Source organism: Nicotiana tabacum, chromosome 3 (genome assembly GCF_000715075.1).
Source record: "Nicotiana tabacum cultivar K326 chromosome 3, ASM71507v2, whole genome shotgun sequence".
Lineage (NCBI taxonomy): Eukaryota > Viridiplantae > Streptophyta > Magnoliopsida > Solanales > Solanaceae > Nicotiana > Nicotiana tabacum.
The window spans coordinates 146,935,887-146,956,392 of record NC_134082.1 but is presented as its reverse complement, the minus strand read 5'-3'; the positions used below and the strand labels follow the sequence as shown (position 1 = coordinate 146,956,392).

The 20,506-nt window shown below is 32.3% G+C and overlaps 1 protein-coding gene across 1 annotated transcript; it reads left to right on the top strand.

Annotated features, from left to right (window-relative positions):
• The first annotated feature begins 7,998 nt into the window (after positions 1-7,998).
• On the top strand, positions 7,999-11,977 carry LOC107789521 (uncharacterized). The gene is made up of 4 exons (XM_075250022.1): positions 7,999-8,381; positions 9,687-10,475; positions 10,720-10,767; positions 10,859-11,977. The coding sequence occupies exons 1-4, from the start codon at positions 8,196-8,198 to the stop codon at positions 11,177-11,179; spliced, it is 1,344 nt and encodes a 447-aa protein (XP_075106123.1). The 5' UTR covers positions 7,999-8,195; the 3' UTR covers positions 11,180-11,977.
• The last annotated feature ends 8,529 nt before the right edge of the window (positions 11,978-20,506 follow it).

Genomic DNA, 20,506 nt, shown 5'->3' with positions numbered 1-20,506 from the left:
TCCTAGCGCACATCAACATTCTTCAACAAATGACAGAGGATAAGCAATAGTCCAGCTAATGGGTCTAGTAACATCACCACATCCGAGCTTCATTGTAACACTCAATTTAATATCTACATAACTTTTTTGCATCATCAATTGCTATTAAACTTAATTCATTCTTATTCAATTTCATATACACTATTTTGGCAGCTTACCATTTAAATGTTTGTTGCATCATCAATTACCTTTATACTTAATTCTTTCTTATTCTACCTATTAAAATGTGTTCTTTTGTGCATAACGCATAATACACGTGCAACGCACGTACACTAATTCTAGTTATACATTAAATATATGAGTATGATTTTAAAAAGTTAAGTAAAATATGATACTAGGTAAGCTCACGGTATATGTATTAATGTCATATTAAATAACATGCTAATTCTTGATAAGTTTATCGTTATCAAACGGTAAATTAAAGAAGAACAGTGTATAATTTTTTCAAATTTGATTTGCAGTTTACTTGCAATCTATGATTTGAAATCTTGTAACTCAAGCCTTAAAATATATATACATACTTCACCCATCGATCTTGTACTCAAACCCCTCTCACACACCTGTTAAACACGGGGAATAGTATTATACACCAAAACTTTTAAAAGTGTATCAATTACACACCTCTTTTTCCATGTGTCACACGCGTGTATTGCACATAAAAGAGGCGTGTGAAAACTACAAAATTCATCTGAAATTAAGTTTATTATTTTATTTTTCCCTTTTTTAACTATTTTCTTTACAAATTAAAGGGAAAAAAAATATAACTCATGTCTCTTCCCCAACCCACACCCCAGCGATTCCCCCCTGTTTCGTCTTCTTCCCCAACCTCCATCCTAATTTTGTATACCCCTCATATTTCGTCTCTTCAACCCCCATGACTAAGAAGAAAAAGAAAAGGAAGAAGAAAAGAAGAGCTATTGGATCTTGTAAAAATCATCATTATTGACCTTTTGAAAAGCTTGGAAAATTAATCGGGTCTTGTTGATTTTGGTGTTCCATGACCTAGAAAATTGGTTTGAATTCGTGATTATTTTGAATAAAAATTTACTTAGGTGATTAATTTTGATAAAATTCAAAAAACACCATTAACAAGTTTGAAGTTTTGGGGTTGAGCTTGATTTTGAAATTTCTATAAGGATTTGTGATGGATGTTATTAAAACTTGTTAAAAATCGAGCAAAGAGTTGAATCTATAGTTGGGAAAGAAAGTGCTTGTAGTGGAAGGATTGGTGGTAGTATGGTGGCAGTTGAGAAGATGATGGGGTTGGGGAGATGAGGAGGGGGTCGGGTTTTTTTCTGTGTTTTTTTTCTTTGGGAAGATGAGGAGTGGGGTGGGGCAGAGTTTTTTTTTAGTTTTTCTTTATGACACGTGTCAGATGCTGATTGTCGCGTGTAATAACAATCTTTAAGTAGATGTGGTCAAACACCAAAGTGGTATGTAATTGACACACCTTTAAAAAATTTGGTGTGTAATATTATTCCCGTTTTTAACATATGTGTAAGAGGGATTTGGGGACAAGGTCGATGGGTAAAGTATGTATTTTGCCTTAAAAGACATATTATTGTTTCAATAGTGAAGATTAAGCGCATAACATTCTACATACTAAGTACTAACCAATATTTGAATTAGTTTTACATATAAAAAAATTCGTTCCTAAAGCAAAACAAAATACTCCTCAATAAAAGAAGTTCAAAGTAGGATTTTATAAAAATTGACACAACATTTATTTAAAAACAGGTAATCTAAACACACACACACAAAACTAGTCTTTTTTGTCTCATCCTTATTTGCTTGAGAATGATCTAAGAAAATGATTAATTATTCGATTTGGTTATGCTAAATAAATGGTCGAGCTCGGTTTAAGAACAAAAAAATCTGATAAATATATACATTGATGAATTACTTATAGATGAAAATCAAATCCAAATGTCACCTAACATTACCCAAAAAGATGAATATTGAATTATAATTGGAAAAATTAGGAAAGTGTTATGAAATATAACTCAAAGTAACAATATGGAACAAGAAAATAAAAGCAATTTAGTAAAACATGAACAAGAAATGGAGATAGAGAGAAGGAAGAGATTTCTTCTTCAATTGTGTGTGTCTTTCCATTGCAATTACATAGCCTTTTATAGGCATAAAAAGTAAAGATGATGGACATAAAGTAGGAGATTTAATCTTTAAGTTATTCACAACATGGGCATCCAATGTAGCATCAAATGTACAAACTATTCATAACACTCTCCCTTGGATGTCCATGTAAGATAATGTGCCTCATTAAGAACTTACAAAAAAAATATTGGGATGTACATAGTTATTTATAATATGCATTGTTTGCTGCCTCATTAAAAACCTTACCAGGAAAACCCAGTGGGACAAAACCTTGGTTAAGGAAAAGAGTGCAGCGTGTAGTTACTCCCCCTGATGAAAAATCACTTAATGTCTCGAAGACGATGTATTCCAATCTTATATATTAGCTTTTCAAATATTGAGGTTGGTAATGCCTTAGTGAACAGATCAACCAAATTATCACTTGAACGAACTTATTGTACATCTATTTCACCATTCTTCGGAAGATCATGAGTGGAAAAAAAAATCGGTGAAATGTGTTTTGTTCTATCTCCTTTGATATATCCTCCTTTCAATTGAGCTATGCATGCAACATTGTCTTCATGCAATATTGTTGGAATATTCTCTTTCGAAGAAAGACCACATATTTGTTGAATGTGTTGAGTTATCGATCACAACCAAACACATTCTTGACTTGCTTCGTGAATGACTATTATCTCTGCATGATTTGAAGAAGTAGCAACCATATTTTGTTTTGTTGAACGCCATGATATGACTGTACCTCCATTTGTAAATAAATAGCCTGTCTGAGATTGACCTTTGTGTGGATCAGAGAAACATCCTGCATCTGCATAACCAATCAATGATGGCTTGGATTCATTTGAATAAAATAAACTCATATCAATGGTCCCTTGGAGGTATCTGAATATATGTTTAATACCATTCTAGTGTCTTTGTGTTGGCGAAGAACTAAATCTTGCCAATAAGCTTACTGAAAAAGTTATATCTGGTCAGGAATTATTGGCAAGATACATTAATGCCCCAATTGCACTAAGATATGGTACTTCGGCACCAAGAAGCTCTTCATCGTTTTCATGAGGTCAAAATGGATCTTTCTTTATATCAAGTGATCTCACAACCATCGGGGTACTCAATGGATGTGTTTTATCCATATAGAATCGCTTTAAAAACTTTTCGGTATATGTTGATTTATGGACAAATATTCCATCTTTCATATACTCAATTTGTAGACCAAGACAAAATTTTGTCTTTCCAAGATCTTTCATTTCAAATTCTTTCTTTAAACAGTCTACTGTTTTTGAAATCTCCCTAAGAGTTCCAATGATATTTAAATTATCAACATACACGGCGATTATAACAAATTCAGATCCAGACCTTTTTATAAAGACACAAGGACAAATTGGATCATTCTTGTACCCTTCTTTCAACAAGTATTCACTCAGGCGATTGTACTACATACGACCTGATTGTTTCAATCTGTATAAAGATTTCTGAAGCTTTATTGAATAAGTTTCTCGAAAACTTTTATATGCTTCTGAACAATTTAAATCCTTCAATGATTTCCGTTATACGCATATCAAGTTTTTCATGTATTGCCAGATTAAAATCTTAAATGACTACATCCACCACAAGAGAACATGTCTCTATATAATTAATGCCAGTAAATTTACAAATATTCTTGTGACACAAGTCATCTTTATGTCTATCGACTTGACCTTTTTCGCACAAGAACACATTTACCTCACTGGATTTATACTTTCAGGTGTTGGGACTCCGTCCAACTTTATATTTTTCAAGTGAAGTCAACTTTCATTGCGTATTTTTTATTTGACCAATTATTTATCTGTCCAAATTTCATGACAGATTTGAGCTCAAGATCCTCGTCAATATTAATAATATTGAGCGCTACATTATGTTAACAATATCGTCGACGATCATTTTATATCGGTTTAATTATTACCTAATAAAGACATAACTTATTGAGATCTCTTTATCTCATTATTTCAGGTACCTGAGCCTCTCCCATGAGGTCTTGTGAAATACTATGTCGTGGTGCTCTTCTAGAGCATTTGCCTCCTTTTTATGACCATTTTGAATATTTGTCCCTCTCCTTCTTCAAGGAGTTTTATCTTTGGAACCGATTGGTCTGTTACGCTTTATGCGTGGCATCGACTCTGTCCCCCATGGACTTTATTCTATTTGGAGCATTAGCAGTTGAAATATGACATTTAGCTTTGGGTCAGCAAATGCGTCTGACAATAATTTGTAAATGAATTATCACTTGAACTTCAAGTTCATATTTTCTTGTACGAGGATCTATATGTATTCATAATAATTCATTTCACGTATCACTTTCTCAGCTGCCCATTTTCTCCCCCTAATGTTGGGATCACCAACACATTTCCCAACCTTCTTTGGGAACACATCTTTGTGCATTGTGGTGGAATAATTAAATCATATAGCACATCCATATTTCTATATAGAAATTATTTGGTTCCTGACCCTGAACTGATTGTGATAGGAAGAAATTTTCATAACTTGGCTATATGCGTACAAGTGTTGTTGTATATTAAATAATACATCTCATACAAAATTTCGTTTTTTGAGAGTTTTGTTCTCACAACCAATGATTTAGCTATAACTGGAGGCATACAATTTTTGCTAACCAACTTGGATTTAAACCAGTATTATTAAGATAAATTATCATAATTTATATTCTGGAATTATGCTCTAATAATTTGAGCAAGAAATCTTGCAAAAGCCAAACTGCAAGTTGATAACAAATGCACATGTGACCATATAATAGATGCATCTATTAAAACTATATAATAGTAAACGGTCCACATGGCAGGTGACTGGGCCCATATATTTATCACCTTTTATTTGTTCCAGAAATCAAGGGATGCAATCCCTACCTTAACTGGTATATCATGAGAATAAGCAGCATAAGAGAATTCTTGAAGAATCTTCTATTCTTCAATATATGCCAATGTAATTCTCAATTAATTTTTTTTCGCATCATAATTGAACCGGGATGGTCAACCGATTATGCCAACTAATATTTATTTTAGTAAACCTCTAGTTTACTTGTGGCATATGATTCAAGCATCATGCTTATATTTGTGTAGTACAAATAGAAATAAAACTGGGTAACCTTTCATATTTACCGATATGATTATAAAAATATGAATATATTCAATCTTCCTTTCATTTATTGTCTCAATATGATAATCACTTTGACTTGTACATTTGAAACTCAAAAGGTTTCTTATGAGACTTTACAATATCAATGTCATGAATAATTTTATTCATCCGGAGCTCTTAACAACTTTTGTACTACACGATCTTTTATCAAACCATTCTTATGGTAAATGTCTCCTTCACGGAGAAACTTATATTATAATAAATTGTCATGGTCAAAATCATCATAAGCAAAATCATTTATTGTTTTAATTTTGACTTTAATAACTTTTATAAGGCATGGAAAAATAATATTTGACGTATCACATGTACGCGACCAATGATATATTTATGTAACAACACAATAATATTTATTCTCTTTATTTCACTCAAACCTCCCTTAGAGGTGAGTTGTGTGGTATTCATATAATTATGAATTACATATTTTTATTCATTGCTTTTATCACATATTGCCACATTCAACTTTAGGAATGAGTTTGCATTCTCAATGCTTATCACAAGTCACATTCTCTTCAAATAATGGATCATAATCAGCGACGTGCTTTATTATTTTCATATCAATTTTATGGTAAACATTGTCTTCACATTTTGAAGGACTATTTTGAGAATCCTTATTGTTTTCCTTTAAAATCATAGTGATGATTATTATTATTTTGATCTTTGGAACGTCCACGTTCATTGTTCAACCATATGTCTTCATTTAAACTTATTATGTATTGCTACCACATTCACTTCAAGAATGAAGCAAATCAAGTGGGACAATCTTCATGCCTTTAATGAAAAATATATTATTTTTCTTTAGTCATCATTATATCATCAATATGGTGCATTGGGACTCGAATCCAATGTATTACCCATGTAAAGGCATGTTTGACCATAATGACTTGAAACTCTATCAGGATTCAAATCCATGTCTTACCCCAAGCTTTAAAAATAATGCCAATTTATAATGATTACATGCATAAAACCAGTTAGTGCTCTAGTGATATCATATTTGTAAGTTCATATGAACTAACACTATAAAAATATTTATTCTACACTAAATAACTAATTGTTGTGGTATTGATTAAAAATTGGACATCGATATCTCAATAACCCAAAGCAAATATCACGTCCGCTAATTTGAATAAAATGAATTAAGTGGTGCATAAATATGATATAAAAATATCATAATAATTTGACAAAAATCGTAAATTAGATAATACCGAAATATGTCTAAACCATATGTCCAGTTAGTGCATGATATACATTATTAAATTATATAACTTAATTCGCATGACTTAAAAGGTACTAAATACATGTAGGAACAATACTGGTTAATATGAATACCCTTATTGCACTAAGGTCTTTATCAAGCAATTCCAGTAATAATTTGGTTAAGTGATTTGACATGCTACATAACTAGTATTGTTGCTTTATTATATATCACAATTCAATTTTCAGAAAGTTAATAAGAAAGTAATAATATTTTGCTAGACAGTTTACATATTCCAATAGGCTAGCTAGCTATAAAACATAATGATATCACTATTGCCAAGTACCAACAAAACCTTGTTACTTTGCTTTTAAAATCATTAGTTCATATAATTAGATGAATAATTCAATGAAGGCACTAAACAATAACAAGGAAAGAATTGATTAGTTTAATAACTATTCCGATCAAACATATATCTGTCCGTGAAACTAAAAGGCCATGAGAATTGAACCAAAGTATAAATTATTTCACAGTTTCTAATGGAACTAAGCTCCAAAGTTAGTTAAAAAAAAAATTGTACCTAATTTTCATACCACAAGATGGAGTAGAAATGATAGAATGCGACTTACTTGGAATATTATCGTTGTCCGATAAGAGATGTAGCAAATAAAGACATATATTTCTATATAGAAATGATTGAACACGTTAATTTGATAAGAACTATCATTAATGAAAAATTTGGTGTAGTACATACCTCTTATACTAATATTTTATCTTATCAAAATAAAATAGTTACGAATATTATTATTATTATTATTTTAATTATATGTGACAGTAAACTAATGTATAATCATTATACTAAGCATACTAAATTGTATTATAAGGTAAAACCATAAGCATACATAATAAAGTATAATTGTAATTTTGTAAATTATGTAGTCTAAAACATGCCACCTATTATTAGTTCACGAAAATTTAACTATACTATATTCATGAACAAGATGCTCAAGTTTATATTATGACAATAGATCATCCAGATATACCTTATCAGAAGTGGAATTCAACCTTAACTTAGAGACTTCGTGCTCATAACGTGTTATGAAATATAACTCAAAGTAACAATATGGAACAAGAAAATAAAAGCAATTTAGTAAAACATGAACAAGAAATGGAGATAGAGAGAAGGAAGAGATTTCTTTTTCAATTGTGTGCGTTTTTCCATTGCAATTACATAGCCTTTTATAGGCATAAAAAGTAAATATGATGGACATAAAGTAAGAGATTTAATCTTTAAGTTATTCACAACATCAACATCCAATGTAGTATACAATGTACAAACTATTAATAACAGAAAGCAAAAAATAATCTGATTCTAACTCAACAATTTTAAATAGTCATATCTCTGAATAAAAGAAAGGAATTTAAAAAGTCTACAAAAATTAAAAGCAGGAAAAACAAAAGCGAAAAAGAGCAAAAAGTGGAGAGAGACTTGTATTGAAGGCCACATATGTTCCCCCATTAACGCACTGTCTCCAAATCCATAGAGTTCTACTACTGATTTAATATTACTCGAAATTAAATCGGAAAATAATTAAATTTCATGAAAGAAGAGAAGATACTATAAGAATTTTCAGATCAGGATTGTTTGATTCAGTCATAAAGCATAATGTCTTGCTCATCATCGTCGTCGGCGTCGGAGGATGAAGTTGAGGGATTCGATTCTTACCGGAAAGGAGGATACCATGCGGTGAGAATCGGCGATTCATTCTCTGGTGGCCGATATATCGCTCAGCGAAAACTCGGCTGGGGAGAGTTCTCCACTGTTTGGCTCGCTTATGATACTCGATCATCCGTGAGTGTTTATCATCTTCATTATTTCTTTTGATATTGTTTATCTGTGTTTTTGTGTGAATTCGCCAGAATGTATGCTTATTATTATTCTTTTTTTTTTTTTTTAAATTAATATTTTGGCTGACCTCAACTAGCTTAGGATTGAGGTGGATTAGTAGTTGTTGTATTTGTCATTACTACTTATAATTTTTGATAAATAATTATCATTATTATTCGCTTAAAGTTTTATCTTTTCATTTTCTTTCATGATCAACGATCCGAGAAAAGATTGGTGAACACCAATATGATTTATCATTTGCAACTGACTTCAATCTCTCTCTTTTTTCTAGATGATTAATTAAATTGGATTAAGCGTCTTGCTTAAGTATCATTGCCTTTTGATATTTTGATTAGTGACTACTTGCTGCAACGTGTTGATGCTTGCTTTTACTCGGCAATTGAATTTGAATTAAGGAGTTATTGTGATGGTTATATGGCTATCACGGGAAGATAAATAACAAACTTAAATTTTTAGCCTGGACATTCTTTTTCCAAAATTGACCAAGTCCTTTTTGCCCTTTCTGCATGAACGAACTTAACTTGTCTAGAGTTCCAATGGGCTTTTTGTTCCCCTTTAATCCTGAAACAAGTTAACATGACATTAACACGGAGCTTATCTACAAATGTAATTGTGGAGATAGGTAATACTCTGCTGGCTTATAATTAGTGGTGGAGCGACATAGCTCCAAGAGGCGTCACCCCTTTGTCAATTGACACCTCTTTGTTGAAAAATTACATTGTTTAGAGAAGCCAAAATTATCTTTTTATGTATATATACTATGTATTGTATACCCTTGACTTCTTCGTGTATTTAATTTTTTTTAAATTGTAACCCCCTTAGTGAAAATCCTGGCTCCGCTACTACCTATAATTTACTTTAAGATGTCTAGATGCCTATTTGTATATGAAGTTGAGGTTACTTTGTTTCGTCATCAAAAACATTTGTCTAGGTGAGCGACTTTGGCCTGAATTGGGGTCAGTTGAGTGGATGGTAGAGTGAGTTTTTGTGATTGATTTTCAATCTATTAGCAGCATTCATGTAGGTGTTCAAGAACAACCTTTTATGAGAGCATTCTATTTTGTGTAAGCATGTGCAGTTTCTATTCTTCTTGGATTCTTTTCTTTGAATTTTTAGTTATAATTAGCCGTTTAGTTAGCACTAAAATGTCTCAAAAGCCCCTCCTCTGGAAAATTAGCTCAAATTGATTTTTGAGAGCTCTTATTGAGATCTGGAGTTGGCATCATTGCTATATTTGTTTTCTCCTAGGAATATGTTGCTTTGAAGATCCAGAAAAGTGCACCACAATTTGCTCAAGCAGCTCTTCATGAAATTGAAGTCCTTTCTGCGATTGCCAATGGTGATTCATCTAATAGTAAATATGTTGTACGACTTATTGACCATTTTAAGCATACGGGCCCTAATGGACAGCACCTATGCATGGTTCTTGAATTCCTTGGTGATAGCTTATTGAGGCTGGTCAAATATAATCGCTATAAGGGCCTCGAGATGAACAAAGTTAGGGAAATATGCAAATGTGTTTTGACTGGTTTAGATTATTTGCATAGGGGACTTGGAATTATTCATACAGACTTGAAACTTGAAAATATTCTTTTACTTTCTACAATTAATGCCACAAAAGATCCCATTAGATCCGGAATGACTCCCATACTTGAAAGGCCTGAGGGGAACCCTAATGGAGGAGTAACAATGAATATCATCGAGAAAAAACTAAAGCAAAGGGCAAGGAGAGCAGCAGCTAGGATATCTGGAAGACGGGCTTCAATGGGTGGGGTAGGAGGGACTCCAAAATCAAATAGATCTCTTGATGGGATTGACTTGAGGTGCAAGGTTGTGGATTTTGGAAATGCATGCTGGGCTGATAAGCAATTTGCACAAGAAATTCAAACAAGGCAGTACAGATCCCCTGAAGTTATACTTCAATCTGGATATTCATTCTCTGCTGACATGTGGTCTTTTGCTTGTATTGCATTTGAGCTTGCTACCGGTGAGATGATGTTCACTCCCAAAGGTGGACAAGGTTTCAATGAAGATGAGGTAAGACGATTTCATTTATGTTTCTTTGGTTAACTGTTCTTTCATTACATAATGCAACTATTTCTCTTTTTTCTATTTTTGGAATAAGTATTATGTTTTTCTGATTTGAGGTCTGTTTTTTTGGGTGTAAAGCGGAGTCGACCTAGCCTTAGAAATAATTATGTCTAGTCAATTTTACCTCCTGAAGAGAAATTATTTTAAAACTTTCACTTGACAATATTTGTTGTTATTTGGTGGGTTGCAGGATCATCTAGCTATGATGATGGAGCTTCTAGGGAAGATCCCTCGGAAGGTGAGCTCATTATATTACTTTTGTGGGCCTTTAAGAACTATATCTGAAAATAGCTGCTGAAATTTTCTTTTACTAACTTATGGTGGAGCAGATAGCCATTGGTGGGGCTAGATCCAAAGATTACTTTGACAGGCACGGAGATTTGAAGAGGATCCGTAGGCTGAAATATGGTTCTCTCGATAAATTGCTAGTTGACAAGTTTAGGTTTTCTGAAATTGATGCCCATGAGTTCACAGGATTTCTTGGTCCTCTTCTTGATTTTGAGCCAGAGAAACGACCAACTGCTGAGCAGTGCTTGCAACACCCATGGCTCAACGTCAAAAATCTTAAGAAAACAGAGATGAAGAGTGAATCGGGTGTGGAAAAGGTTAATGTCGGAATGAGCAAGCTACAAATTAAGGTGGGTAGGTGATGTAGGGATCGATGGTCTTCTCACTGCTGTGCAAGCCTTATGTCCTACTCTCCAGCCTGTACCAGTGTCGCTTGTGATTTAATTTTTGGATTGTTTTAATTTTGAATAAGATTTGATTCATTCATTAGCTGTGTATTAGTAGTTTTGAATGATCATGACGGGGAAATGACATCTGAAGTAGAAATTGACCTCTCTCCTAAATATTCCGAGCTGAAGCTTCACGTGGTTGTTTTAGTGAAATTGACAGTCACTGAAGAAATGATTCCTTCATTCCCATGAAAAAGCAGTTGTCCGTGTTCTTTTGAGGGCCCTTGGGAACAAAGCAAGCTACATAATGACTATATGGCATCATTACAACACAGCATTATCCGCCCAGGACTTAAGCTGCCTGAGAAAGTTTGCTTTATTGAGGCACTCTGAAGAAGTATGAGGAGCCACTTAATGATGTGAGTAAAAGGAGTTGCTTTTGTATATTAAACAGTGGAAGGAGCAGCTGAGACCCTTGATTTTTTATTAGCCTCGAGAGTTTCTAATGGACTTTTGATCTAAAATCCAGCAGAGGATTTCTAACTCATGTTGAGGTCCTATGACAAAAGACATAAAAATTTTGCATACAGGATTTTGAAATTTTGTAAGTCGTCTCCACTTTTTTTTAAATGTAATTATTGTATTGGTTCTTGCTAAGGAATCTAACTTGTCGTTTGTATTCAATTTCTCTTGTTTCTTTGAAAAATTTGGAAGTATATCGTTTGAGGTTTTGACTTAAAGAGAACGACATCAAACAAATGTTTAAAGTAAGCTTGGCTTTAGTTTGTTCTTCTACTTACAGAATGTACGAGTTTTTTACTTTCTATGTTAGAGTTAACAAAGCATCAGGAGCTATTTGGTAAATATTTTCCCATGTGAGGTAGATGTTCAAGAAATGTATAGTTCTACTAAATCCGTAACATGAAAAGATATCAAAGAATTGCAACATTCTAGGTAGATCCTTAGATATGAATACAACCATAACAAATCCAGTGTAATCTTACAAATGGGGTATGAAGATGATAGTGTGTATATAGCTTTACCCCTATTTTTAGATATGAGCATATTGGCCAAATAGCATACTTTCGAAAGAAAGCATATGTCGATATAAACATTATGTGTTCGTGGTAACAATATTATTACCCAAAATAATATAAGCTTATCATTTACCATGCTTGATTTTCTTTTAGCATAAGGTTAGCAAAAATAATAATTCTAATTTGCTATAAAGAATCGTGATTAAAAGAAAAGCACAATGTACTAGTAGCAGTATGTCGGTGCGCGCTGGGTTGGAGTAGGAATGGCCCCGAGTCAAAAAAGTAGAAAGGGTTTGATGAAAGTAGAACCTTTCGTCTTTAGAATGTAAAGATGCAACTGTAAACTTGAACCAGAAAGCCTAGCCGATGTAGTAACTCAACACATGGAAATTTAGGGAATGCATTATTTTGCTAGTATGTTTTATAGTTACATACATTTTATTGATAACGGGCAACTCAGAATAACTAATTAATGAATGAATAAATAGCAAGCTGTTCATATGAAGGAGGGCTGACTTATTTTATTTAATTGCTCGTCAAACTATGTCCCCTCTTTTCGAGCCGTGAAAACAGCCTCTTGCAAAAATGCAGGGTAAGGTTGCGTACGATATACTATTGTGGTCCGGCCCTTCCCAGGACCCCGTGCATAGCGAAAGCTTAGCACATCGGGCTGCCCTGCTCATCAAGTTATGGTCGTGGACAAAGCTAGTCTCTCTTCTAGAGCTGCTATTAAGCTTGAAGATTGGTTCTACATTTAGACATTTACCATAAAATCAGATTTCAAAAAAATTGCTTGCGCTTTTTTTATAAATAATGTATATATATATATATAAAATCAACATAAAATTTTGGGAAAAGAAATTATTTCCAGAGCTCTGCTGCTATCTGTTTGTTGAGTTTGGAGGATCATGGAGGCATTTGTTTGAAGTTTACGTTTTTTCCCAAGAATTAGCTCAACCAAACAGTTTCTCTAATAATTCAAAATTAAGTTAGCAAACTAAAAAGGTGCAAAACTTCAAACAAACGCCACCTATGGTCTGTTTGTATTTAAAATATAGAAGTAATAATTAGTGTGTCGCAAAATAGAGGACTCTAACTAGGGGTGTTCGTAAGAACCTGTCCGAACCAAACCGACCCCAAAAAAGGGGATTTTTTCCTTCCTATACTATATATGAAACCTTATTATAAAAAATATGCATAGTTTTATATTTACCCGCCATATTCACAATTATTCTACAAATATTATACCATTCATTAAATACCAATTATTAGGAATTGATTCCTTCCTAATTAGGCGCGCTACAAATCTGGAACTAAATATTCTTCCAGATATTCCTATTTAGGCGCGCTACAATTGTGGAAGTAAATATTCTTCCAGATATTTCATTAAATAAGGAATCATTGTAGCATTAAAATTCCTTATTTAGATATCTCTAATTATTATTTTTTATCTTTGAGAGATCAAATGACGTGAATAATCAGAGAGACAGAGTATGAGACCGGCTTTTGAAAATTGTTCTTATTTTCTCCTAATCTTTCTGCTTATAGTCTCACTTAAACTTGTAGCTGAAAATATCGTTATATTTTTTTTCCATGAAAAACAATAAGTTAACAAATCTAATAGTTGATGTCACTAGGTAGTATTTTTCAAACTCGACAAAGTAGTTGATGAGTTTTCTAACATATTTCCCTCAATCTATAATTGAGAATGCTATAATGAATCGGTAAGATTATGTCTAATCGAAAATCCCAATTAAACTACAATCGAATGAGAATTGGGATATTAAAATTCAATATACCCAGTTTGTAGATATTTTGTAGATGAATTGTAGATTATTTGTATTATGATTGTAGATACTTTATTTTTTGTTTTCACAAATCAAAAACGACTAAAACTTCTACAAATCTTTTGCAAAAAACGCAATTATGTCGAAAATTCCAATTAAACTACAATCGAATGAGAATTGGGATATTAAAATTCAATGTACCCATTTTGTAGATATTTTGTAGATAAATTATAGATTATTTGTATTCTGATTGTAGATGCTTTGTTTTCTGTTTTCACAAGTCAAAAACAACTAAAACTTCTACAAATCTTCTGCAAAAAACGCAATTATGTCGAAAATCTCAATTATGCTACAATTGAAATGAGAATTGGGATATTAAAATTCAATGTACCCAGTTTGTAGATATTTTATAGATAAGTTGTAGATTATTTGTATTCTGATTGTAGATGCATTGTTTTCTGTTTTCACAAATCCAAAACGACTAAAACTTCTACAAATCTTCTGCAAAAAACGCAATTATGTCGAAAATCCCAATTATACTACAATTGAAATGAGAATTGGGATATTAAAATTCAATGTACCCAGTTTGTAGATATTTTGTAGATAAATTATAGATTATTTGTATTATGATTGTAGACACATTGTTTCTGTTTTCACAAATCCAAAACGACTAAAACTTCTACAAAATCTTCTGCAAAAAACGCAATTATGTCGAAAATACCAATTAAGCTACAATTGAATGGGAATTGAGATATTAAAATTCAATGTACCCAGTTTGTAGATATTTTGTAGATAAATTGTAGATTATTTGTATTCTGATTGTAGATGCTTTGTTTTCTGTTTTCACAAATAAAAAACAACTAAAACTTCTACAAAAAACGCAATTATGTCGAAAATCCATTTTAACTTTAAAAATCAACATCCACACCCCTTCTACAAAGTCGTCATCTACCAAAATCTCTTTTCCTTTTCGTTTGACTTGTTTGCCTGGTGTAGAAGTTTCTCCAACATCTACATCATTTTTTTGTTTGGTTCTCATCTCGTCTCTGATTTGTCGGGGAGAGGAACTATGAGTAGTCTCTGCAACATGTGGAGATTTGCCTTGCTTTTTGGGTGATTTTGGTGATAAAACACCCAAATCAAATGAGGGTATATCAACTACTGCTGATTTTTTAGGACTTTGTTTCGAAACTTTGTTGTTCTTCATTGATGAACTTCAACAGGAGTAAAATGGGGAACCAATTTTGTTGAAGGGTTTCTTCAATTTTCTGTGAATTTAGAGGGAGAATTTGATTTCAGAAGATGGAAAATGGTAAAAAGAACGTGGGTATGGGTAAAACGTGGGTGGGGCTGAGGGGTTAGGAGAGAGAAACGTGAGATGAGTGGGGATACTGGGATATACAGGTTCCTTTAATTAAGGACTAAAAAACGTACAATTAATTATACCCTTAATTAATTATGGTATAGAATTGATAATTTGGTATACTAAGTGTAATTAAGTCAAACCTTAAACATTGAGGGTAATAAGGTTTCCTATGTGGCATAGGAATGTAAAAATTCCAAAAAAAAAACGATACTTTTTAGGTTTGGTTTGGTTTTGGTTTTGAATTTTAAAAACCAATCAAATTTGGTTTGGTTTTGGTTTTAATAAAGAAATAACCGAAAAAACCGAACCAAACCGACTATAAAAATAGCTATTTAAATTTATTATTACACCCATATATATGTATATTTTTATATAAAGTTTCTAAAATTCTATGGTACATATTAGTCATTTGTATTTTTAGTCTAGTTCTTTTCTATAATAATAATCTAATTTTATGCCTTTACATTCTAGTTTGATTGGTAGTTTTCTTTTACTAAGTACAAGAATGTATCTCATGTTAAAAATAATCGATTTTTAATTGAGCACTTAAATTCTTCATCATCATTTTGATTCAATTATCATCAATATATCTTGAAAATGATAGATTTCTCAAAGAGTAATTGATTTGATAGTGTTACGTTGGAAATATAGTCTCCGGAATATGCGTTTGGTAGTGTATGTCTCATATATAAGAAAAAAATTAATAAATAACCGAAAAAACCGAAAAATCGATAAAAACCGACATTAATCGAATCTATAAAAAATCGACTCAATTGGTTTGGTTTGGTTCCAATATTTGAAAAACCGACTTATTTGGTTTGGTTTCTTTTTAGGGAATAACCGACCCAAATCGAACCATGAATACCCCTACTCTTACCGTTGATTTGCACATTTTAATTATAAAAATACGATTGCCTTAATTCTTTTCTCTCTCTTAAGAGAGCGGGGTTGGAATAATATATTTGGATTTATAGATCAATACTGTATCATATTTTTCCTGGAAAGGAGATTGAGGGTTTGAACTGGATCGACATTGATCTATTTCATTTATCGGGCATTTGCAGTCGTACCCTATATTTGTACCTCCTTTTAACATGTACCCTATTTTTAAAAATTATTGATTTGGTAGCCAGTTGACAAAAAATCAGTAATAATATGACAATTACACACCTGACAAAAAGTTAATCGCATGATCTGCAACCTCATTCGTGAAAAAAGATCTCCTCCTCTCCTCTCAGCAGTTTTATCAAAAACCCAGAAATTTGTCCAGATTCATCTTCAGAATCACACTTGCATGAAGTTGTTTCACATTGAAGCTAAAACTTCATGCTGAAGTTATTTATCTTGCAGTCTACAGTTTTGTCATGAGTTTTATCCGAAACTTCAGTTTAAACATGCTGAAGTTATTTAGTTCATTTGCTAAAACTTCAGTTTAAACATGCTGAAGTTATTTAGTTCATTTAAGAAAACTTCAGACTAAACATGCTTAAGCTTTTTAGTTCATCTGTTAAAATTTCATACTAAACATGCTTAAATTTTTGTCTTGCAGTATGTAATTTTGTAATGAGTTTTTGCTAATGCATGCTGAAGTTATTTAGTTCATTCGCTAAAACTTCAGACTAAACATGCTCAAGTTATTTAGTTCATTTGACATAACTTCAGACTAAACATGCTTAAGTTATTTAGTTCATTTGCTAAAACTTCAGACTACACATGCTTAAGTTTTTTAATTCATTTGCTAGAACTTCAGACTAAACATGCTTAAGTTATTTAGTTCATTTGCTAAAACTTCACACGAAACCATGCTGAAGTTTTGTCCTGCAGTCTACAATTTTGTCATGAATTTTTCCGAAACTTAAGTCTAAACAAGCTGAATTTTTTTAGTTCATTTGCTAACACTTCAGACTAAACATGCTTAAGTTTTTGTCTTGCAGTATGTAATTTTCTAATGAGTTTTTCTAATGCATGTTGAAGTTATTTAGTTCATTTGCTAAAACTTCATACCAAAACATGCTGATGTTTTGTCCTGCAGTCTACAGTTTTGTCAAATAGCCCTGAAGGGAAAAATCATCTTTTTAAAATGCTTTTAACAAAAAAATGGGTACAGATGCAAACGAAAAACTAAAACGGGTATAAGTTAAAAAGGGGCGACCAAATAAGGCGCCCCATGCAATTTAGAGCAAACTTCATTTATGGTCAGCCGTTGGAAACTAATATCAGCCGCTAGCCACAAAATTGCAGTATGCATTTTATAGCCCAAAACTAATTAAAAGGCTAGCCACCGACCCAACTATCACCGAAACACAGTCCTTCCTTATATTTCAAACCCCATCTTTACACACTTCCGTCCTTCATCCAAAAACCGCTCTTCTCCAATTCCAACTCAAGTTCCAAAATAGAAAAATGAAATATAAGATAAGAAGCAGGAATTTGAGATCTTCAACGCCGTCGTATTATACATATCTAAAGCCTGGAGGATTTGGAGGACTAGGGTTTCTAATAGGGGAATTGAATCGTTGTATTTTTCTAGGTTACATGTTCCTCCTGGTGCTGTCAAAGCTTTTGTAATTGAAGCGACGACGAGTAAGTTTCCAATCTTCGATGCTGACGGAGACCTCGTTCCGGCGACTTTGGCTCCGACGACGGTGAAGTGTCTTCTAGTGTAGAAAATTGAGAGGTTTCTTTGTGTTGTTGTGGAGCAGCGGTAATGAAACTGAAGGTTTTTGATTTATTGCATTTTGCGGGAGAAAGAAAGATGGCGGAAACTAATGCAAAGTCTAACTTTAGGTCCAATTCTCTTTAATTTTTTATCTCATGGATAGTCTTTACTATACAAAATATATACAAATAGACTTTCATTATACAAAAAATATACTAAATAGACTGTCACTATATAAAATATATACAAAATAGATTGTCACTATACACAAATATACAAAATAGACTTTCATTATACAAAAAATATACTAAATAGACTGTCACTATATAAAATATATACAAAATAGATTGTCACTATACACAAATATACAAAATAGACTTTCATTATACAAAAAATATACTAAATAGACTATCACTATACAAAATATATACAAAACAGGTTGTCACTATACAAAAAATATACAAAATAGATGTCACTATACAAATATATATACAAAAAAGATTGTCACTATACAAAAAATATACAAAATAGATATAACTATACAAAATAGACTGTCACTATACACTTTGAATATAAAAAAGCACTCGGAATACATTAATGATACATTGGGAATACATTTCAAATACATAATACACTCTAAATAAACGGTGTGCACACATTACACATACAAAATGTGTATATATTTATATACACTATATTTACATATTAGACAATACACATGTGTATACAATTTTGATATATTGTTAAGATAAATTATACATTTATGATACAAAATACACCTGGGATACACTAAATATATACTTTAGATACACAAGTACACTCGAGATAGGCTCAATATACACTGTCAAAATATAGGATACATTATATATACAAAGTGTCATTCTTGCTCTCCCATCCCTGTCTACTAGATGCCACCGCAACAAAGTACTTATAAACTCAACATTGATGATGACGTTGATCCTACTACACACCAGAGGCAGGCCAACGTTGAAGGGACGGGGTCAGTCCGATAACTTCAGAAAATTAATATATATATATATATATATACCTTGAAAATAGTACACTTCGGCCATCATTAAATTCAATATTAAATAGTATTAAAAAAAGTAAAAGTAATAGAGGGAAAAAAAGGTGTTAGAATTAAAAGAATTGAAGAAACAAAATGAAAAAAATATAGAAAGAATAAACAGTCAAATGTGATTTGTAAGAAAGAGAAAACAATTTGGTATTGGGAAGGAATAATATCTAGGGAACATAAAAAAGTTGTACCACAATTTTCTTTGTCTTTGTGTGTTGATTTTATCCGATGGGCTATAATTTGATATTAATTTTATCCGACTAGACATTTTGGGTTATGTGCAAAACTTTGGCTAATAATTTTTTTTGATGGCCATATAAGGTAGTTTTCTCTGCAATTTTTACTTCATTTACTTGGCAGTAGTAATACATGCACACTATGTAGGCCCAAACAGTATGGTTAAACTGACCCAAAAACTGTATCCCAACTATTCTTTTTTTTTGTTGAGAAAATGCATAAAGACCCCATTCAACTTGTCCTGGAAAGTCATTTACACACCTAAACTTTACGGGTGTCCTAACACCCCACTATTGTTTAAAGAACTGTATTTATTTACTCCCTCCTAAGGCCTGACCCAACTATAATAACTTCAGTAGAAAACACGCGCTTTTATTATGAAGCCACGTAATTAAATACTTCCGTAAATAAACATAAACATAACATATTACACAGTCACTCATTAACCCATTAACCCCCTCAGTGAAAAATTCTCAAATTGAAGAACCCTATCACCCCACCCTCAAAGATTCGATTAGCCTCTCCAAAATCAATTTGCCTGACCAAAATCGAAGAGACCTGTTGCAAAATCCTTCAATTTCGTTGTTGTTGGTGCTTTCCGTTTGTTCTTAATTGTTTCATTTGACGATTTGGTTGAAGACCCGTTCGAAGTTGAAGGTCTCTGAAGAATCAAGTGCAAATGTTATCTTTGTTTTAGTTTGGAGGTAAGCACATCAACCCTAGCCTTTTCTATCATCAACCCTAAATGTTATCTCTGTTTTAGTTTGTTTAATATCATCTGTATCTAGGGTTTTGAACTTGCTTCAAATTTCTTCACTGTAATGTTTTCAATGTAAAATCGAGGAACAGAAATACAATTTTTAAGGTGTAATAATAACCAATTTTCAGTTTTTTCTCGTTGCATGTATTCTGACTTCTTATGTAGGGGTGTAATAGTAACTATTAATCCTTAATTAGTTTATTTTCTACTATATTCAGGTATTTCAATGTCTTTTGTACTTGTTACACTAAGGTTTTTCCATGGTAGAAAAATCTCCATGGATAAGTTACATTCCTTTTCAGTGGAGGATTATGTTGGTGGGATGATTGCTGATTGTGTTGATGTCAATGTTGATATGTTCTCATATTTTGAGTTT